This window comes from Dipodomys spectabilis, unplaced genomic scaffold (genome assembly GCF_019054845.1).
Source record: "Dipodomys spectabilis isolate Male_0828 unplaced genomic scaffold, ASM1905484v1 ptg000125l, whole genome shotgun sequence".
NCBI classification, from domain to species: Eukaryota; Metazoa; Chordata; class Mammalia; order Rodentia; family Heteromyidae; genus Dipodomys; species Dipodomys spectabilis.
In genome coordinates, this window is record NW_024870802.1 from 589,946 (window position 1) to 612,399 (window position 22,454).

Below are 22,454 nucleotides of genomic sequence, written 5' to 3' on the forward strand. Positions count from 1 at the left end.
CTCCCAACTCTTGTGAGGCTGGAGATTAGACCCAGGTCCTCTTGCAGGGTAGACAAGTTCTTTACCACTTGAGTCATGCCTGCAGCCCTTTTGCTTTTGTTTTTGGAATAGTGTCTCACTAGCTCTGTCTCAAACTCTGGATCCTCTTCCTTTTACCTCCCAAGTAACTAAGGTTACAAGTATGTACCACCATACCTGGCTCCTTTTTCGTTTTAACCGAGGTCCTGTCTCTAGCTTCTGCTAGCCAGCTGAACTCTGGGGTGTTTCAGAGCCCCCACATCTCTGATAGCTATGATGCATACAGACGTTTATGCAACTCTGTGCCTGAACTGGAATTTTGAAAGGAGGCTGGTAACCTCTGTCCTCCCTTGGTGGCAGGCGATGGGAGGGAGGAGACCCTGGTGTATCCAACCAGAAGACCCCAACCACCATCTTGCTGACGCCCGAGAGGAAGTTCCACAGCTTCGGGTATGCCGCCAGAGACTTCTACCACGACCTGGACCCCAACGAGGCCAAGCAGTGGCTGTACCTGGAGAAATTCAAGATGAAGCTGCACACCACGGGGGTGAGCAGGCCTGGCCAGGCCGTTCTCCACATTGCGGGAGGCGGGGGTGTGAGAATCCTCCAGCTTAGAGCTAGCCTGATGGCCTTCCGTGCTGAATATCAGGATTGTGCTGGTGAGAGTACAGGGACTTTTTGACTTCCAGCTGTGGCTTCTTGGAACTTAACCACCTTCCTGGGCCTGGGAGCCCAGAACTTAGGGGAGTTTGGGGGGGGGGAGGAGAGGGAGGTGGTGGCTGGGAGGAGGGAGCATGTGCAGATAGGACATGCCAGTTAGTCGCTCACCAACCTTCCTTCTCTGAGGACAAAGCATCGTTCTCTAGCTTGTCTCCATCTGGGGGTCCTACCCATTCCCCCTTTTTTCTTTCCAGCCCTAATGAGCGTCCTCCACCATTGCTCTCCCACTCTGTGTCTGTCTTCCATCCCACAGGGACCTTTCTCACCATTTTTAGTGACCTCTGTCTGCACAGCATCTGGTAGCATCTGTACAAAGTTCCCAGCCCCTTCTCCCCTCCCCGCTCCAGGACCATGTGCAGCTGCTTTGGCCTCTGGCCTTGGAAGGGAGGCAGCCATCCTGGGCTCCCAGTGGATTGGACAAGGCAGGCCTCAAAATAGGAGGTCTTCTATTTTGGTGGTTTGGTTGGCAACTCAGCAGGAATAAAGCCGCCTTCCTTCTGCTTAGTGTCACATGCACACAGTTGGTGTGATCTAGGTGTCCACTGGTCATGGGTTGACCATGAATATTCACGTGTGGCTGTAGTATGTAAATCTCAATGGCGTGGTACCTGCTGCCTGTCCACTCTTCCTGTGCTCTTCTGTTGCTCTGAAACTTCTGCTGCCAGAAGAGCCAGGACAGAGGAAGAGAGGGAGCGAGGGAATGGGGGAGCTGTGAAGGTGGGGTGGCCTAGAGGGACGGCTGGGCCTCTTCTGTGGTAGGATGCCTGTCAAACTTGGGGGAACACAAGGATGTTTGAGGCCTCCCAGGGCCAAAGGCAGGTTTCTGTCATCTCACTGTTACTCTTTCCCACCAGGACCTCACCATGGATACAGACCTGACGGCCGCCAATGGCAAGAAAGTCAAAGCCCTGGAAATCTTTGCCTATGCCCTGCAGTACTTTAAGGAGCAGGCACTGAAGGTAGGACCACAGGTTGGAGCCAGTCAGCTAGTCAACTGGTGTGATGACGGGCCAGGGGTGCTGGACCCCATGGCTAAAGGAGGTGCAGCCTGCAGGGAACAAGCCAGGGCTGGGGTCAGATGTGTCCCCAATGCTGCTGGCAGTAAGGTAAGATGGCGCCACTACTTTGGAAAGTTTGACAGATCCTCTAAAAGATAAATAGAGAGACTGTAGGACCCAACAGTTTTCCTAGGGGAGGTACAGAGAGAAATGAAAACACGCTCCCATAAACATTCGTGTGCAAAAACGTTTATGGCATTATTTGTAATAACTGAAAAGGAGAAACAACTCAGATGCCCATCAGCAGACAGAAAGGTAACCAGAAATGTGGCATGTCCTCACAGAGCCGTGTTATTCAGCCATGGAAAAAGAAATGGAATACAGATACATACTACAATATGGATGCGAAACTCAGGTGAAACAAAAGACACCGGATACCAAAAGCCACCTTTCTGTTTGTAGGAAATATCTAGAACAGACAAATCCACAGAAAGCAGATTAGTGGTTGTCAGGGGTGGGGTGGGGGATAGGAGGAGTAAGGACTGGCCTCAAAAAGCTGTGAGTGATTAAATAAATCAGATCGTGGAGTTGGTTGCATGGCCTTGGAGCAGACAAAAGCCTACTGCTATATACACATAAAGGGTGAATTCTGTCACTTGTGAATTATAGCATAGGTTAAAAAAGGCAGACAGGAAGCCCACTTAGCAGCTGTCTTGGGCAAATTACTCACCATTTCTGAGATTGACTTTTCTAACCTGAATAATGGTATTTAAAAAAAAAAAAACTTTGTGGTTCAATGGATGTTAAATGAAATATGGGCCATGAAGTGTCCTTACAGGGCCTGATGTTAAATGAAATATGGGCCATGAAGTGTCCTCACAGGAGCTGGTATACAGTAGATGCTTGACAAATCATGGCTGTTAGGGTTGTGTTCCTCCTCTTTCTCCTCCCTCCCCCTCCCCCGCTTCCGCTGTCTTCCTTTCCCTCCCTCCCAGTGCCTACCACAGCCTTTGGGAGAAGCTGACAGTTTGAGCCCCCATGGATCACCACTGTGGTTTAACTGTGTCCCTCCAAAGTTCATGTATTGGAGACTTAGTCCCTAACGTATATGTTAATGGCATTTGGAGGTGAGGCTTTTGGAAGGTAGCTAGATGAGAAGAGATCATGGGCCTGGAGGCCCCATCGTGGCATTAGTGGTTTTGTAAGAAAAGTGGAGGGACACTGCAGCTGGCACACTTACTGTCTTGACCTGCGATGTCTGCTGCTGTGTTAGGATACATCAAGAAGACCCTCAGCTGAGCAGGTGCCAGTGCTTGTGTTAGACTTCCCAGCCAAATCAACTTCTATTGTTTATAAAGTTCCCAGCTGGTGGTATTAGTCATAAACAGAAAATAGATATAAGACAGTCACATTCACAGAGAATTGTGACCACACTGATCCACAATGCCAGAAACCTAGGAATTTCAAGTGGAATATGGCTGCTCACTCGGTCTCCTCCTACAGATTTGGGGTGAGGGGTGTGAATCCGATTATTTAAGAACCCTTATGCTTTGAGCATTCAGCAGACTGAATGGGGAACTTCAGAAGCAGCAGGTCGACAGGAGCGCTATTTGTGAACTTGTCTCCTCAGCCGTAGGGGCTCTAGGGAATGGGCTGCCTCTTCCCTTGCCAAAGCCCAAGGTGATGAGGTGGGAGCCGGAGCCACGTGGGAGCAGTGCCATGTGGGAGCAGTGCGGCCCTCCCCGTGCCCTGGCCAGGCTTGCGGGGAGGACGCGCTCCTGTGACTGGAATAGGCTCTAGCGGAATATCCACCAATGACATTGAGTGACAGAAGTCACACGCATGAGGCTGTCAGCCATTCTTGGAGGAGCCTGAGGCACACGCTTCTAAACGTGGCTGCCTTTCCCTCCCAGGAACCTTTTCCTCTTCCCCCTCCTCGGTGGGCTGGAAAGCCCACCACTAAGCCTTTCTTCTAGACTTGAAATTAGCCTGCATGATAGCTGGAAGCCTGCTTGGGTCTTTCCTGACATGTCAGTTCTATCACCTGCTTGTGTGTGTGTGTGTGTGTGTGTGTGTGTGTGTGTGTGACTGGGCCTTGAACTCAGAGCCTTAGAACTCTCACTTAGCTTTTCTGCTCAAGCTGGGTACTCTAGTACTTGAGCCACACCTCTACTTCTTGATTTTTTTCTGTTTAATTGGAGATACGAGTCTCATTTTCTGGCCTCGGCTAGCTTTGAACTGTGATCCTCAGATCTGAGCCTCCTGAATAGTTAAGATTACAGGCGTGAGCCACCAGTACCTGGCTTCCATCATGTGCATTTTAAAAACCCCCCTTCAAGAAAACAAAAACAAAAATGATTTAAAGAAAAAATGTCTGCCTATATTGCCCACAGGCGGGTATTTTTTAAAAAGTATTTTACAGACGTGCTTGGTACTACTAAACTGTACACTTAGAAATAGTAAAGATGGTACATTTTGTTTTTTGGGGTATTTTTTTTGTTTTTGTTTTGTTTTTTTTTGGGGTCCGGTCATGGGGCCTGAACTCTGGGCCTGGGTGCTGTCCCTCAGCTCTTTAGCTCAAGGCTAGCGCTCTACCACCTGAGCCACAGCGCCACTTCCAGCTTTTTTCTTTTTGCTTATGTGGTGCTGAGGAATCGAACCCAGGGCCTCAGGCATGCAAGGCAAGTGCTCTACCACTGAGCCACCTTCCCAGCCCCAAGATGGTACATTTTGATTCCTGTATTTCTACCACAATTACAAATTTCAGATTTTTTTTTAAAAAAAGACAAAAGAAAAAAAAAAGTTTATTGACAAAAGAGGACATTAATTCAGTGGAAGGGTGGGTCAGACCCACAATAACTCTGTCCCATGATTTTCCCAGTCTCACCTCTCAAGTAGTTAGGATTACAGGCCTGAGCCACCATGCCCAGCCTAACTAGATGCGTGGATGGGCTAACAGACATGAAGGCCCATACAGCGCTCACAGAACTTGGCCCTCGCAGCTCTCAGTACACAAAGCTGTCAGTCCTCTCCACAGTCCTTTCCAATCCACAGGTGGATTGTCCCCATTTTGTAGAGAGGGAAACAGGATCAGGAGATTGTCATTTATCCAAAGTCCCCTAACTAGGAAGTGGCCACAGCGATGTCTCTCTACCTGCCTCTCTCCTCTGGGGCCACATTTGGGGGAGCAGGAGGAGCTCAAACTCCCTGCCTGCTGAGTCTTCAGAAAGCATGTGTCCTTTACACCAGCAGCGCCCCTCCACCTGCCGCCTCTTGTTTCCCCTTGCGTTAGGAGCTGAGTGACCAGGCGGGCTCGGAGTTCGAGAACTCAGATGTCAGATGGGTCATCACGGTTCCTGCCATCTGGAAACAGCCGGCCAAGCAGTTCATGAGACAAGCTGCCTACCAGGTGAGGGCAGCGCGCACAGGCCGCTGGTGGAGGCCATGAGGAGGCCTCTGTGGGAAGGAATAGGCCGTGGCTCCTGGGGCCAGCTGCCGCCCGCAGGGTTGGGCTCAGTTTTCTTTGTGTATTTCCAGGTTATGCATCCTCAGCTGAGTCTCCGAGGTGCATGGGCCTTTCCTGTGGGTAAATATAACTTAAGAGTCTTAAGGAAAAGGCGTGGGGTATATTTGAGAAAGGATATTTGAGGAAGAAAAGAATAAAGATGGAATTCTGGGCCACGAACCAGGCATTTCAGTCAGCTTGGTGTGGAGGCGGAAAATAACGGCAGCGGGAAAAGAAGAGCCTAGGACGGTCCCCTACATGCTTTCCTGTAGGAGCCACACGGGACTATGAGGGCACTTGGAGAGGGGTGAGGGTTGCCACTTGCAGCCTGGCTGCATGGTGTGCCGGTCAACAGGGCATTTGTCATCCTCTGAGACAGGGCCCTCCATCCCTGAGAGCATCAGTGCCACAAACCTTTAAGACTTTCAGCTCACAGTCTGCAGGGAGCTTGTACCAGGACAAGCTTCTAGGATGGTCTGAACTTAAAACAGCTGGCCATGTTGCCCTGCTATTCTCCGGAGGCAGACCTGGCTCTGAGGGACGTCAGCCCCTCCCCTGGGGCCCGCTTCAAATCTCTGTGCCTTGGAGTCAGTGTTTGAGTCTTTAGCCTCAGGCCTGGATGGGGCCCATCGCCAACAAACCAGATGTCTCCTTGCCCTGTCGATCACACGTCTCAGGAACCCTCATGCCCACCTTTGCAGAACCAACACAGAGTCACAGAGTGTGCCTGGGTGGTCACGGGAGCCCCAGGGTTATGCATTGCCTTCGGTGCTCAGGGCTTTCTCCCCAAACAGCATGTACAGTTCAGCTCACACATGGTCCAGGGCAGGGAGCATCCCTCCCCTCGCTCTCCCCCTTTCCTGAGCTTTCTCCTCTGCTCTCCCCTCCATCCATCCATGCAGCGTGAGAATCTGGCTCTGGGTATGGAGCTGCCAAAAATAGATTTGTTTTCCTAGGATTGAAGGAAGAGGGAGGGAGCTACAGAAACAGGCAATTTCTTTAAGAAGACAGGAAGACGGAATGTAGTCTGGTTGGCCAAAGAAGCCCTGACCATGACAGAGCTGTTGCTGCAGTGTCAGCCTTCAGAGACAGCCCCATGGTGAGATGTCGGGCCACCGCCCTCTGAAAAGACACCGCCCGCGCTCTGGGCTTTCCTGGGGAAGGAGATGTAAGGCTCGTGGCTTCCACTCACAGTTCTCAACCCATGGGAAGACTTCAGCCACAGATGTGTGACCTGTAAAAAAGGCCCAAAGCTTTATTTTTAGCCTGAAGAAGAAAGAAGTGCCAAGACCGGTCAGCGGGTCAGCAGGAGGCACCCTGGGCCCATCTCTTTCTGAGATTGTGTCTCTGAGCTGGTGGGGCAGGAGGAGCACCCCACATTGGGGCACCTGTGAAGGAAGCCAGGCAGGGGAGGGGACAGTGGCCTTGGCCTTGGTGGCCTACAAGTGGCCTTTCGGACAGAAAAGGATGGCAGCTCCTGGCAGGCCTACACGTGAACAGTGTTAAGGAATGTAGGGAATTTGCTTTCTGAAGTTCAAGAACATACCATACATAGAGTAGGTAACTTTTTCCTCTGTTTTTTTAGCTCATGATCAAGTAACTCATAATTTTTGAATTGCAAGAGATGCACTGCAGGCATCACTGCCTAGCAGATCTTTCTGTAGTCTCGTTAGCTTACCCTGTGGAAGAGTCCCAGGAAGAAAGGAAATGAAGTTTGCTACATCTCTCCACCACCACCCACCACCATTGTTAATACAGAATTAGGAAATTACAGCAGTTCCTCTGACGGATAATTTTGTGGGTCATCTTGACTGGGCCAAAAGGTGCTCAGATGTCTAGTTAAAAAATGGTGGTTGGTATTCCTGCGTGGGCGTTTTGGATAAGTGCAACCTTCAAATGATTAGACTGACTAGAGCAGATGCCCTCCATCCTGTGGCTGGGCTGCCTCCGATCAACTGAACACTCCAGTAGGGTCAAGGGCTTTCCCCTGAGTGAGAAGGGCTTCCCCCACCTGTGCCTCAGAGCTCAGACACTGGTCCGTCCCCCCCCCCCCACACCTTCTGACTCAGACTGAAACATTGGCTCTTCCTGGGTCTTGAACTTGAACCTCTGACCTTGGACAAGATCTCTTGGGTCTCCAGCTTGCCAGCTGCAGAATGTTGGAACTTATCAGCCATCAAAATTGTGAGCCAAATCCTTGTAACAGTTCTATTTATTAGTATCTGTGTTCCTTACTAGTTCCATTTCTCTGGAGAATCCTGGCTGACACAGTACCCAAGGGGAAAAAAAAAGTATCAACCTCAGCCTGGCTTCTGAGGATGCTAGGTGTCCATCTCTGTGGACTGGGTTACTGGGTGGGCGTGTGCTTCCTTCTACAAGTTAGCCACTGCATGCCAATCCCTACACCCACCGTGCCTCCAGCTGGCCTGCAAAGAAGCCCGGAGAATGTGGCCGAATGTGGGTGTCATCAGAACAATGGAGAACCGGGCATGCCCACTCTGTGCATGGCACACACAGAGACCCTCCTAGGCTTGGAGGACACTGTCACCAGGGCACAGTCATGTGATGCTGAGTGCCACCCTCCCACCGGAGGGCACGAGGTCTGGAGCAGATGTGGGATCACACTCTATGCAGCATCTTCAGCTCTGGAGCTGGGGGTCTCTGCTCAAACCACTTCCCATGAAGGCCACAGAGCTGTCCCCACATCATCTCCATCATCCATCTCTTAGACTCGGCGCTTCCTGCAGCAATGGGTTGAATCTCCATCTCTAATGAGTCATACAGGACGCCTACAGACCTTTTGCCAGTCTCCAGGGACAAGACAGAAGCAGAGGGAACAGTTGATCCGCTTCTGAAGCCTTTGGGAAGAAATGGAAGCAGAGGAGAGTGTGTGGTGAATCTGAAATGGGGGGAAACTTGGGCGGGAAATAGTCTAGTTTTTTTTTTTTCCTGAAGGCATTTTGCCTAAAATGTGTAACTCTAGTAGGTTCCAGAAACCTGCTAAATAAATGATGCTACCATATGCATGATGATGTCATCTAACGGGAGGCAAGGCAGCTGGTATTTGCTTCTCTGGCAGAACAAGCTGCCATGAAAAAAAATAATCCTGTCAGGAGAGACAAGTGCAGCACTCCAGCCCTGGTGCAGCCGGGGCCCTTCTGAACTTGATGACAGATTAGCAGAGCGCTTACCTGATGTGGCCATTTTTCTCAGTCGTGGACGCAATCCCATTGGCAGGTTTTCCTGGCAGATCGGAAAGCCAAGGAAGAGCTGGGGAGCCTGTTTCTTCTGAGTGAGTCACGGGAACAGCTCTAAAAGCAGCCCCAAGGCTGCTCCTGCTGCCCCAGATTCCTGGGGAGTCAAGTGGAATAGCGGGCTCTTGCTTCCGACATTTTCTATTTGGAGAATCCTCAGATTCCTCTGTGGCATGCTTCTGTTCGGCTCAGCAGAGACAGAGGGCAGAACAGTGCAGGATGAAGGGCAGAGCCAGGGTCATCTGATAGAGGTGAAGGGCCTGACAGGGGCCCCAGCGGAGGGAGAGCACACATCAGTAACTAAGGTTCCAGCTCCAAAGGCAGAGCTCACAGACAGAATGTTCTATTTCCGCTCAAGTGCCTGAGCAGAATGAAGCTTACAGTCCAGGCAGGGAGACCCCATCAGAGATGAAGGTGTCCAGGATGTTGGGGGTCTGGTTGATTCCTTCCCCCTTTTCTCCTGTCCTTGAAGGCCGCGAGTGGCTCCGGATCCTCCTGGGGAGATGGTTTGCGCAGAGCGAGCTGCCCTTCTCCCCTGCCCGCCTCGCCCCCTGCCCCCAGTGCTCCTCTATTTGGCCTCTTAGTCTTACTGGGGAACACGAAAGAAACTGGGTCCAACAAAAGGGGTTTCCCAAACACTTCCCAACACCTCCCTCATCTTGCTGCTGCTTTGCCTCCGCAGTGGGGTTCTCTTCACCTCCAGTCCCCTCCTGGAGCTTCTCCCAGGTGCATTGGGGAGCCCCTACCTCTGTGGAGCTGAAGTTAGCCCAGCTGGGGAGGGACCGATGAAAGACGCCCTCCTGTGGGGTACTGCGTGTGCTGTTTGGGGCACACTCAGGTGGCCTGGGCGTTGCTTCTCAGTGGCAGGAGGCAGGAGCTTTGGAGCAGGGAAGACCATCTGCCGTGTCCTATTACACAAGGGTTTTCATGCCTGTGCTCCTTGATTTGATTTCCCATCTAAGTCAGAGCACCTGCTCAGAATCTCAGGTCCAGGGAGGGTAGAGGAACGAGGAGCTTGTGGGCAGCTCTTTCTCCCTCCTGTCTGCTCGGCCACAGGCCTGGCCTTGGCTCTTGTTGGCATCCGGGGACGGCTGTGGCAAATCCTACCAGGTAGGCTGACACCCCCCATGGGACCGAAGGTCTGTAAAGTGTCTCGGAGCTGCTTTCTTCCTTCATGCAGAATCCCTGGGCTCCACCCAGGGCCCCATCTCTCCCAGCTCAGTGTCTAGTCTCAGTTTTGGAAGAGAGCACTGCAGAGCTATGCCTTTGTGTCCTTCTCTGGGGAAGCTGCCATTGGGGGTCTATTCCCCCAGGAGGTCCTGGGGTATTATGAAGCTCGGATGGACTGCTTAGTTGCATGAGCCATCTTCAAGGATGGGGAGCCGTTCTGTTCTCTGCTGCGGATTTCTTCCTTGTACACCTTCTAAGAGCTGCGATTCAGAGCTCTTTCCACTCCTGTTGGCATTCCTGGTGTGTGACCCCATCTGCTTTTCCCGGACATCTTAACTTGCAGTTGTCTTACACACAGTATGTCTGGTAGGACCCATGGAAGAAAGGGAGGCTGGGGCCGAGGGACTTTTCATTGCTTGAACAGGGAGCAGAGGGAAACCGCTCTTGCCTGAGTCATGGCCGATATTGTCTAAGGGCAGACACAGCTTCTTGGATCCTTGGAGCAGGCCGATGATGAGTGTAGATGCTACCGTGTTGGTGGAGCAATATCACCTTTAAGTCAATGGAGAAGGGAGTATGAGCGACACATGGGAGTTTTGTCACAGTGCCAGGCCCAGGCACCTCGAATATAGCTCAAGTTAATCAGAGTAGAATTACCAAGGGAGTTGCAGAGCCTGCTCTGTGGGGCTCAAGATGCCACCAAGTGCTGGCACTGCCACTCAAGACTGATGTTTAGCACTGAGTCTCCTGTGTCAGAATCCCTCTGTCCTGGGCAAACCGGGACCTTGCATCTTTGGGTACAAAGCTCCAGAGGTCTGTGCATTCCTAATATTCTAACCCAAGGACGCCCTGCCTCCCTTGCTCACCAGTGAAACCACCTGAGTGCCTCTGCCCATAGCCACAGGCTTGTAAGAAGGCTTTTGTTTACTGGTAAGAGTTTTGTTTTGTTTTGTCTACTAAACCTCAAGCATCTGGTGTAGAGCATGGGCAGGGGTGTGGGTATGACAGTTCCCTGGACACTGACAACAGAGAAGACACACAGTGGAGACAGGAACAATATGTGTTATTTTCTATCCTGATCAGGCTGGGGGGAGGTGAGCAGGGACCTGGACATGGGTCAGGGCTCCTCTCTCTGAGCATGCTCACAAGGGTGGCTCTGGGGCCTCCTGGATTAGCTTTCCTTTAAGCCTGGACTGGAACAGGTCACATGCCACAGAGAAGCATTTCTGCCTTCTGTCAGCCAAGTTCCCAAATGTTTGCAGATAAAAGACTGTAGATGGGAACTTGGGGGCTGAATTCTTCTGTCATTAACATGATTTATTTTGCTGGGCACGGTGATGCATACCTGTCATCCTAGCTACAATGGGAAGCCAAAAAATAGGTGGATCATGAACCAGGTAGATGCTTGGGCAGGAAGTAAGACTCTCTCAACAATACCCAGTGCACATCAGTGCTGGAAGCGTGGCTTGGACACCGAGTGCCTGCCTAGCAAGGGTGAAGCCCTGAGCTCAAAACTCCAGTGTTGTAAGAAATGTTAAAATGCTTCTGTATTATCTGTTCTAAGCATGTATTATATGTATAATTCACACTATTACAGAAATGGGGGCTTTGAATAAGAAACCTGCCGATCGCCTATCCACACTCTAAGAAAGAACTCTGAGAGTCAGGAAGGGCTTCCTCCGGGAGCCACTGCTCACGCTGTCCCCAGCAGGCAGGTGGCAGAGCCCCTCCCGGCATGCTGAGGACTTCCGGTAGGATGTCCATACAGCAAAGTCACAGGCCGGCCAAATTGGGGTCTACCAGCCCTAGGGCCTGTTCTACCTCAGTCAGACTGTGAGGCCTATTATAACCGGAAACAGATCACCTTCCTTCCATCCCCTGTTGTGTTTCCAAGTGCGGGGACCTCCACAACGTCATCCCTCTACCACTTGAGTGTGGAGCCCATCGCCCATGTATCCCTGTCATCTCCGCCCTGGTCCGTCTTCATTCTGGGCCAAGCAAGCCTCAAGTGCAAGAGGTTTCATGGCTAGAGAGCCTGGCATTTCTTGGGGATGCAGACCTATTTTTATGGACACACTGAGGTGTTTGGGGATGCAGAACCCAGTCACCCCTTTTTATGAGCTCTGAAGAGGCCTGTGGAGGCCATGTCCCAAGCAAGCAGAGTGAGCGTCCTTTCTTGGGAGTGTCGGCATGAGGCCTGGCGTCCTGTGGTTGGGCCTGCCCTGGGTCCTAGCCTCTGCTTCTCTCTTGCAGGCGGGCCTGGCCTCCCCGGAGAACTCGGAGCAGCTCATCATTGCCTTGGAGCCCGAGGCGGCTTCCATCTACTGCCGGAAGCTGCGGCTGCACCAGATGATCGAGCTCAGCAGCAAGGCGGTGGTCAATGGGTACCGCGGCAGTGACACAGTAGGAGCGGGGTTTACACAGGGTACCTCTGCTCTCTCTCTCCCTCCCTCTCTGCCCCTCCTGAGCCCTGAATGTTCTTCTATTTGGGATGATGCAAAAGATACTTAGTGCTGGATACTTACACAGGGGCTTAAACTCCTCTATGTATACCTCCCTACCTGGTACCTCTAAGGACCCCGACAAAGCAAGCATCAGTCACCCCTGTTCACCATCCACCAAGTATCTGGAGGGGGACTTGTTTGTCCTCAAGAATCTGAGGGGGGAACCTGAGAGCAGTCCTTGGCCTTGCCTTTTACTAGGCTCTTAATCTTTCTTGCTGATTAACTGATTCTTACTCTCATGTAATTTGCCTGTTATTAATTCCTCCATTAAGACTGTTGATTTGCCGCTGACTCATTGGGCTGCCTCGTGTGTGATGAGCTCATTAAGGTCCTAATGTAGCTGCGATGTGTACTTGGTTGTAGGAAGTAGCGCCCCCTTGTGGAGGTCCAGAGTGGGCATTTGAAGGAGCTTTTTCTCCTCCATGGTTACCTACATGCAAGATGGCCACAGTCTTGGTCCCCAGGATGGCTTTCCTCAGTGTCCATATTCTTTGGGTCTATCTAGGCTTCCAGGGGTTTCAGATGGGCTAAGATCAGGGTCAGTGCACCACCGGGAGTGTAGGTGCTAGTGGGGTGTGCTGGGTCCACTCTGAGCTCTGCTGTGCTGTCAGATGGGGGCCTTCAGAGCAGACATGTGTCCGTCACCTACACCCACTCCAGGCTGCCCTGGAAGGTGCCAGGCCCATGGAGACGGGAATGAAGACATCAGTAAGGATTGTCCCCAACAAGCCAAGCCCGTTTTCCTCATAGCCTACACCATAAGCTTGAATTTCTACTCTTCAAAGCCCACCCAAACCTGCCCAGAAGAAATGCACATTCCTTCCCGCCATGTACTGGGGTCTTCTGCAGACCACCCATTGCATTGCTCCACAGAGTGACTCCCCAGAGGCTACCTCTTTACATTTTAATCCCTGGAATTAGGAGTCTGTAAACCTCAGTCACCGGGCTGTACATAGAGCTTTGCGGTCACCTATCCCGGACTATGTTAGCGATCCAATTACTTGAGAAGGAAGGAAGGTAGCTTTGCTTTAAAGCTGAGAGATGGATGGATCCCTTTCTAGCATCCCCACAGGATGCTAAGGCCAGCCCTACTGCCAATAAAATCAAATGCATTCGTGTTTCAAGTACTCAGGACAGTCCATGTATTTAAACCCGCTTATTATCTCACTGGGAAGAAGGATGGCCTTATTTTTACATATAAGTTCTCAGTTGCTCATATATGTAGATTCATGTCAGAGTCAGCTGCCTTGTTTTGGGAAGTGTATGGCCCTTCTGGCTTAGGGGGAAATCTGGCTTTGAATGACAGCCTTCCCTGAGAGCTCAGCTTGGGGTTTCTTTTCCTTTGACTTAGCGCTTCTCTCCTCATGCTACTGTGTGTGTGTGTGTGTGTGTGTGTGTGTGTGTGCGTGCGTGCGCGCGTGCATGCATGTGGTTTGTGGGATCTGCTGTTGTGTGTGCTTAGAGGGTTTTATTTGGTTTGGGGAATCCATAAAACTTTGGTCATAATGCCTTTGCAGGCAGGTATGGAAAATTATGAGGTGAGGAGCCTGGGTGGCGTTTAGCCAGGTGCTTCTGGACCTGCTTGTAGGCTGCTAAGTGATCAGAGCCTGGTGGGTGCCCGTGGGAGGGGGGGCAGCTGGCAAATGGGCTTTGCTGAGGGCATTACTTGACTCCTCAAGGATTTAATGGCATCAATAAAAGGATACATTTGTTTATAATCTTGGGCTTAATCTGCCTAAAGAATGAGACGATATGTTGGGAGCTCAGAACATATTAGCCTCGCCTGGCTGTTTTTTATGAATGCCATTTTGTGGGCCATGGCAATAGTTTGGAAAATCAGATCCTCGCTAATGAGGTCTGTTCCTCGCATTCATTTAGAGCCAGCGAGGGGAGCAGGGGAGGAAGTGTGAGGCGCCCTCTCGGGGTGCCTCCCTCTCCACTCTACCCCAGCACTGAAGAACTTAGCACTGCCCAGACTTCCTGAGGCCCAGGGAAGTCGTTTCGTAAACCGTGCTTCACTGTGCTTCTTGCAGAAAGAGGCAGGGGTGAAGAGTGCTTTATTGGATAACCATCCGTTTCCTGGACCATTCGAAAGCACTCGCTTGGAGACCGGAAGAACAAAATCCAAACCACAGTGGTGGGGGAGGGGGAGGAGATGGATGGCACAGGTCGCCACGGGCTCCATCTGCCCGGACTCAGTCGTAGAACCTGACCATCGCGTCTTACAGTAGGTGCTTTGCCTTCATCATCACCTACTGTGTGCATCTGTTCTGCATTAGAGAACCAGAATACGTTCGGAACCAGTCCCTCCTCTGCCCATGAGAAATTTAGACCAACTAGTAATACTCCCTAAGAAAGAGGAAGCCTGAGTCCCGGCGGGGTTAAAGGATCGGCTTGAGGCTATCTTGTCTATGCTCTGTTGCTTCCTGGGTATTTTCCAAAGCACCTTGCCCATCCCTAGCCATCCCTTTATCCTGGTTTTTCCTACAGATAGTTAAATCTCAAAGACATGAGGCTGTGTGGGCTGAGAGGATATTTTGGGCTGTAACACAAGAGTTGTAGGAACAGCAAGTCCTTTAACCTCTCTGACCTGGTTCCCTCATCTGAACATAAAGATGATCACTTGTGCGCTGGACCAACCCACCGCAGAGGTGGTGGACGCCCGCAGAGGTTGACCCCAGGATTTCTAACTGAGCTTCGCAGTTCAGGGCTTTGCCAGGTCCCGATGCCATCTTTGGTTGACGCGCCACCTTGTGGCTGCAGAGCACATCGGCTTGAAGAGAGTCAAGAAATGGCTACCCAATCTATGCATTTATCTAGGATCTAGGTCAGGGAAACATAACCTACATCCCTTATATTCCTTGACCAGAGATTGTTTTCACTGAGTGCCCTGATTGGCACGCTACTTGGAGCAGCAAAGCCAGGCAATTGGCCCTTTGTCATTAACCCATAGAATGGTGTCAGCAGAGGTCAGAATCTCCTCTGGGTGGGCTTTACTGCTGGGTACAGGCGAGCGCGATGGAGCAGATGAATGGATGAAGGCTGTCAGAAGGAGCTGCTTTTCCTGGGCAGAGCTGGCTTTGCAATTGCTAATGTTTCGTCTCGTCATCATTTCGGTCAAGTGTCAATAGACCTTCCATTCCTGCACCTGCTCATACTTGTCTCCACTGACTACTGATGACTGTCTGCCTTTTCATGCTTTCTTACCCATCATCATTTTCTTTCTGTCGGCCACTAGCGAAGGAACACATACGGCGTAATCGGCAGAGCCGGACTTTTTTGGTGGAGAATGTCATAGGAGAAATCTGGTCCGAGCTGGAGGAAGGTAGCGTCCTTGAACTTGAATGCTCTTTGCCCTTGTTGGATTATTTTTAATGTATGTGTGCTCCTAGGCACTTCCCCCTCCCTCCTTACTGTATTCCCAATCATTCCTTTTGTTTGTGCTTTGATAAAAATGTTCAACACTAGTGGCAGAGCCCCTTGGGGAGCTACAGTTTTGCCTGCTGTAAAACCACATAAACGCTTCCAAAGACAGGTAGGGGCTGAGGCTTCCCCATCCTGGAGAAGTTTTGCCTTCGACAGCAGGTAGCGGGGTATGCCAGGTGTGTGCTTTTGGTCTTCACGACTCGCTCCTCTGGGTTCTTTATCATCTATATTTAGCTGGCCTTCCTGGGCTGATGTGATTGCGTTCTCTAAAGTCATGAATAACCTGCTGTGCTTCTAATTAGCAAAACCACTGTGCAAATGCGTGGGTTAATGCACTTAGCTAGGTACACCAGTTGTTTTCCACCAGCATCTCTGAGATTGGGTTGACAAGTGTTCTCTCTAAAGGATGGCTGTTTTTCCACTAGGTGACAAGTATGTCGTTGTGGACAGTGGTGGAGGCACTGTAGATCTGACAGTCCATCAGATCCGCTTACCAGAGGGCCACCTGAAGGAATTGTATAAAGCAACAGGTGAGCCAGTACACAGCTGCTTTTCCCATCCCTCACAAGGTCTCCTTCCCATACACTTTTATGTCAGCCTTTCAGTGTTGTTCTTCTCCATGTCACCAGGATGTGGACCATAGCAGTGGGGACACTCACACCTGTTTGAAATTGGAAAGAAAAAAGTGTAGTTGAACTCATTGAGTTTTGGCATCAAGGAACGGGGTGTGTGTGTGTGTGTGTGTGTGTGTGTGTGTGTGTGTGTGTGTGTGTGTGTGTGTGTGTGTGTGTGTACACACGCCAGTCCTCGGGCTTGAACTCAGGATCTGGGCTGCTGTCCCTGAGCTTTTGTGCTCAAGGCTAGTGCTTTACCACTTGAGCCACAGCTCCACTTCCACCTTTATGGTGATTAATTGGAAATTAGAGTCTCATGAACTTTCTTGCCTAGGTCGGCTTTGAACCATAATCCTCACATCTCATCCTCCTGAGTAGCTAGCATGACAGTGCCTGTAAGGGAGTTTGTTTTTGAAAGTTGTTCAAGGACATGGTTGGAAGCTACTGCACTGGGAAGGCTTGATTATCACAATTCAGATTCAGTTTCTGGGGTGTGCGTGCATGCGTGTGTGCATGTGTGTGTGTGCGTGCGTGCGTGTGTGTGTGTGTGTGTGTGTGTGTGTGTGTGTGTGTTTTCATCGTGGGCTCCTGTTTCTTTCTCCATTCAGGTGGACCCTATGGATCCTTGGGAGTAGATTATGAATTTGAAAAGCTTCTGTGTAAAATATTTGGTGAAGATTTCATCGAACAATTCAAGATCAAACGTCCTGCAGCCTGGGTGGACTTGATGATAGCGTTTGAATCTCGGAAAAGAGCAGCCGCCCCAGACCGAACGAACCCACTGAACATCACCCTGCCCTTCTCCTTCATCGACTACTACAAGAAGTTCCGCGGCCATAGCGTGGAACACGCCTTGAGGAAGAGCAAGTAAGCTAGCCTTGCCTGCGTGTGCTCTGAGTCCCAGGCGGGAGGGAAGTGGCTGTGGGCTCTGAGTGCCAATCCTACCCACTAGCTGTGGGATCTTGGCGAGTGACTCAACTTGGGCGAGCATTTCAGTTTTCTTTCTCTTTTTTTCCCCATCTGGAAAAATGGGAGTAATAATCCCACTTAGCTTCAAAGAGTAGTTGTGGGCATGCGATGAACTCACTTGTGTGACGTGCTTAGCACAGTCATTGGGAATGGTTCTGGCCACTGCTGCAGTCCCAGCCCCACAGTGCGTGTTCACTAAATGCTCAGTGACTTCCATGAGAATCTGACTTGTCTGCCAGCCTGTGTTCATCACTCCGTTTGTTGAAAAGATATTTCAAAGCCCAATTTAAAACCCAGTAGACAAAAATCATAGATTTTTTTTATGACTTTAAAGCTGTTTGTTGAGCCAGGCAGGGTGGCAGGTGCCTGTAATCCCAGCGGTGAGGAGGCAGGAGGAGGAAGATGTCTAGCTCAAGGCCAGCTGGGGTACAGAGAGACCCTGTCTCCAAACAAACTGACATGTGTTTGGTACCCCAAACTTGCCTAAATGTTTTCCCAGACATGACCGTGACATTGTTTAACCTTGAAACCTTCCCTTGTGAGGGAGATGAGACAGGTGCAGGATGAGAAAACCAGCTTTGGCCTTGGAGAAAGTGGAAAGCGACGGGCTCAGAAGCTGCAGTTACTCAGGGGTGGGGTCAGACTGGCGCCCAGCCACACCACGAATCCATGGTTCTCTCTGCTCTGCACCACCACTAGGTCTTTGATAGAGACCACGAGGCCTTCCCTTAGGAGTAGGCTTATCCCATGATGTGACACTGTGCAGGGCTTAGAAGATGCATCTGAGCATACAGTTCATAGCTAAGGCAGCACTACAGCAAATACAGGCCTTTCCTATGCATACATCGACTGCTGCCGGTAGTCCTCCCAAAGCCAGAGAGGTCCTTCCATTACCTCCTTGTGTCTTTCACTAGGCTTTGGCCTTCATTGCGCTTGGGGGAAGGTCAGTATAGTAAAAAGCTAAGGGACGTGCAAGAGTCTGTGTCTCAAGCAGAAGCGGTTAGCTCTCGAGCTTCCGAGGCTCCAGGTCTTGGCAGCGTGAGGGATTTGTTCTGAGGGTGCCGTTGCTCACGCCCCTTGCTGTGACCCATGCGCTGTCTATGCCAGGAGCCGGGGCGCTGTGCCCTCACTCATTGCTTGCTCCTCTCTGTGCCACATTTCCAGTGTGGACTTTGTGAAGTGGTCCTCCCAGGGCATGCTGAGGATGAGTCCAGACGCCATGAATGCCCTTTTTAAGCCAACCATCGACAGTATCATTGAACACCTCCGTAAGTATCGGCCAGTGCCTGGTCACTTATGGAGGTGGGGGGCGGAGGGACAGAGCCATAAGAAGGGGGCCCAGCATCCCCAGCCCATCAGCCACAGGCCGGCGCTGGGAGGGGCTAGGTAGGGTGTGGGCGTGTCTGAGGGAGGTTGCTGGGCCCAGGCTCCAGATGCTGCTTCTCCGATATTGAAAAGCAGCTGAGACCCTGTCCTCCCCGAGCTGACTGTTAGCCTTCAAAGCCGGAGAGCTGGAAACTCTAGAGTGACAGGACAGATGAGAACTCCTCACCCTGCTGAAGGAGCTGGCACGTAAGCCAGCGAGAGTCTGGAAATGCTGCTATCCCACGGTCTTGGCCTTCATCAAGAACCGTTTGTCCAAACTCCTCATCCTCACCCCACGCCTCACCTGCGGCTCAGAGGCCCTGGTAGCAGGAGGAGATCTTTAGCTCGATGTACCCCACAGAACCATGGGTGAAGAGCCCTATAAGAATCTTCTTCCTTGCTGTGCACTGATCCGCCCCTCTGTTAAAATGCCCTTGCTGGCAGCAGCGGGCTCTGGTCCGCAAACCTCTCCACAGGTTGAGCTCAGCGAGAATTCGGGGTCAGTGGACTTAGGCTTGCCAGCCGTCCAGCTGGCCGAGTGATGTAGTCCATCACACCCGCCCGAGACAGCCCAGCTGCCTTCTCCTTGCCGGCTCTTGGTGACCCCACCTCCTCCCTCCCTCTTCCCTTTCTCAGAGGACCTGTTTCAGAAGCCCGAGGTGTCCACCGTCAAGTTCCTCTTCCTGGTGGGGGGCTTCGCCGAGGCCCCGCTGCTGCAGCAGGCGGTGCAGTCTGCCTTCGGCGACAAGTGCCGGATCATCATCCCTCAGGACGTGGGCCTGACCATCCTCAAGGGCGCCGTCCTCTTCGGCCTGGACCCCGCTGTCATCAAGGTGCGCCGGTCCCCGCTCACCTACGGGGTGGGCGTGCTGAACCGCTACGTGGAGGGCAAGCACCCGGCCGAGAAGCTGCTGGTGAAGGACGGCACCCGCTGGTGCACCGACGTCTTCGACAAGTTCATCTCTGCCGATCAGTCCGTGGCCCTGGGGGAGCTGGTCAAGCGGAGCTACACCCCAGCCAAGCCCTCGCAGCTGGTCATCGTCATCAACATCTACAGCTCGGAGCAGGACGACGTGAGCTTCATCACCGACCCCGGGGTGAAGAAGTGCGGCACGCTCCGCCTGGATCTCACGGGGACCAGCGGCACGGCGGTGCCGGCCCGGAGGGAAATCCAGACCCTCATGCAGTTCGGGGACACCGAGATCAAGGCCACAGCCGTTGATATAGCCACGTCCAAGAGTGTCAAAGTGGGCATTGACTTCTTAAATTACTAAGCATCCCCCCCTGCCCCCTGTCCCCTTGGACCCGACTCATCCGCATCCACTGACCTCAACCTCGGCTGCCCTTGACCCGACCTTGACCCTTCTCATCATTGCCCACCTGAATTTCAGCAAGAAAGATGAGACCAACCAGGGTGAGAAATAAGCATTGGAGTCAGAAAAACTGACAGAAATTAAGATCTAGATCAGGGACTAGGAAATGCAAGGATCCTAGAAAAGCAGCTGTTTTTCGTGGGTACCAAAGTGGCAAAAAGAGAAAGTCACCTGAGGAGATGGAATCAGTACGCTTCCCAGCATTGGTCTGCTTGGCTTTGAACAGATCCCTGTAGTGTAGAATTGAAGATACCCTATTGCCATTTTCCTAGATTTGAAATGAGATCTATTGAGCAGGAAGAAAGCTTCAGCCGAGGACTTTTAACCTTTAGGATGGCAGACAACATAAAATATCACCCATCTGCAGTGAATTTCTTTTCACAATCGCAGTGGGGTTAAAGTGGCAATTCAGTGGGGATTTGGAGTGGTTTTTGGTTTTTGTTTATTTAGCTGGTGGAAGAAGATTGCCTACACTGGGCATTATTTTAGTTTCTTTAAATTCCTAGGTTTGCTGGAGAATAACAGCAGCCTTGGCTAGAATCTGGGAGAGTAAGAGAGCAGACAGCTTTTCAGCAGATAAAAATCTTGCTTTGGTGAAAATGGATGTCCAGGAATTTCTGGCTTGCAATACTCCTTTTTCACCTGTGGGGGCTCCCTTCCAAGATCACCAGTGGGTGCCTCAAACTAGGAAGCGTTTTCCTATATTCACATAGCCGTGGAAAAGTTCCGTTTATAAATTAGGCACAGTAAGAGATGAACAACAATAACTAATGATCAAACAGACCAGTGATGAAAACACTGCAATAAAATTCAAAATATGGTCAGTCTTTTTCAAAAATATGATACGGTACTTTTTTGGAGCCTGGTAATGGAAACCTCAGAAATGGAACTGTAGGGCCAGGCACTGATGGCTCACACCTGTAATCCTCACTACTCAGGAGAGAGAGCTGAGGACTGTGGTTCAAAGCCAGCTCAGGCAGGAAAGTTCACAAGACTTTATCTCATGTTAACTAGTAAAAAGCTGAAAGTGGAGATGTGGCTCAACTGGTAGAGCACCAGCCTGTCGTGAAAAAGCCATGTGAGAGTATGAAGCCCTGAGTTCAAGCTCTAATGCTAACACAGAAAAAGAAAAGTGAACAAAATGAAACTGTGGAAAAGAATTAATGTCTTGTGATATAATTCCAAGAAATGCCCAATTCTGACCTCCTGAGTTCACAAGCAATTCTAGATCATCTTGGTAGGAATTCAGCTTGAGGCTATAAGGTTGCCCTTTGCTTTGCTCACATAGCAAAGACTCAATGTCCGGAACAGCCTCTTGCCTTGAAAAGCATAAACATTTTAAACTAACTCTTCCTTTCTGCTCCTCTTTGCCCCTCTTGAGAATTTTGAACATCTATTCCCACCTTTTGAAAGGAATCCAATGGTGAAGCATGCAAGGAGAACTTTTTCTATGACATGTTTCATGAAAATCTGCCTAGGTGAATCTTTTTCTAAAGGAAGTCTGTGGCTCACCTGAGTCAGAACTGCCTGGGTGCTTGGGAAGAGTAGGTTCCTGGCTCCACCGTGCGTGTTAACTGCAGCAGGCTTGAAGGGGAGGGCCAGAACCTGCATTTAGTGTGCACGTTACAAGGGAATAGAGAATTACCACATTTCTGTTTTGTCCAAGCTGTAGCCCAGCCGGTCTGTACCTCCAGTCTTCCCATCAGAGTTCCTTTAGGGAAAGGGTTTAGCTCACAGCGTGTACTTCTGGTGAATGGACTAGGGCCCCACCTGGCCTGAGGTGGGGGTGACCCTTTTAACCCTCACAAGGAGGATCTGGGGAGAGAAAATATATCACAAAAGGAACGCAGAAAACTGATGAGGAACCAACCTGAAGGGCTGCCTTCTCTACTTTCTTATGGTCAAAGCCACTTTTCTCCAACATTCCAGAGCCAACTGAGGATAAAGCTTCGTGGATCTGATTCCCAGTCCATCTGGTCTGTTCAAAGTTGTCTTTCCTACTTGCTGGAATTCATTCTGATTTCACATCACGGGAGGCATGCATAATGAATGAGTGAATGGAGAATGAGCAAATGAACTTCAAATGCAAGTTGAATCCACCCAACCCATTCTCACAACCAATATGCAGATTTCAAATAGCATTGCAAATTTCACTTTAACATATCTTCTTTTTTCACATTGCCTGCTGCAAAAATCCTTGCTAGAATATGAAACACTATCAGATCACAGAACTAGATGAGTCTCAAACTAAGTCGGGGGATTTCGCCTCCAGGCACCAAGGTGTGTTTTCTAGGGGTCTCCCCACTGCTCGCTCTGCTTCCAAAGCTCAGTGTTATGGATCTTTGGTGTTGCCAGCCATAGTCTACAAACAAGCCTTTCAATTTCGTTATAAGGAATATAATTTTATGTACATACAATATTAGAATCTTGTACAGAATCTTCATTTCTACAGTTTTACTTGTTTAAAAAAAAAAAAAGGAAATGCTCTTTAATTTTGTTGATGACATTGCTGCCTGTAAGCTTCTGGGTTCATCTCCT

At 50.6% G+C, this 22,454-nt stretch overlaps 1 protein-coding gene across 4 annotated transcripts in view; it reads left to right on the plus strand.

Moving 5' to 3' along the window:
• The window catches only part of Hspa12a (heat shock protein family A (Hsp70) member 12A), a 137,139-nt gene extending 117,069 nt beyond the window's left edge, over positions 1–20,070 (plus strand). For 3 of the 4 annotated variants that reach the window (XM_042689121.1, XM_042689120.1, XM_042689122.1), the window contains 9 exons: positions 379–565; positions 1,593–1,697; positions 5,029–5,145; positions 11,919–12,090; positions 15,408–15,494; positions 16,021–16,125; positions 16,818–17,076; positions 18,343–18,446; positions 19,180–20,070. In XM_042689121.1, coding sequence (XP_042545055.1) covers positions 379–565; positions 1,593–1,697; positions 5,029–5,145; positions 11,919–12,090; positions 15,408–15,494; positions 16,021–16,125; positions 16,818–17,076; positions 18,343–18,446; positions 19,180–19,817 — 1,774 coding nt within the window. In that variant the 3' untranslated portion in view covers positions 19,818–20,070. The remainder of the gene's footprint in view (positions 1–378; positions 566–1,592; positions 1,698–5,028; positions 5,146–11,918; positions 12,091–15,407; positions 15,495–16,020; positions 16,126–16,817; positions 17,077–18,342; positions 18,447–19,179) is intronic. The other variant, XM_042689123.1, reaches the window with a different exon arrangement.
• Positions 20,071–22,454: the final 2,384 nt, after the last annotated feature.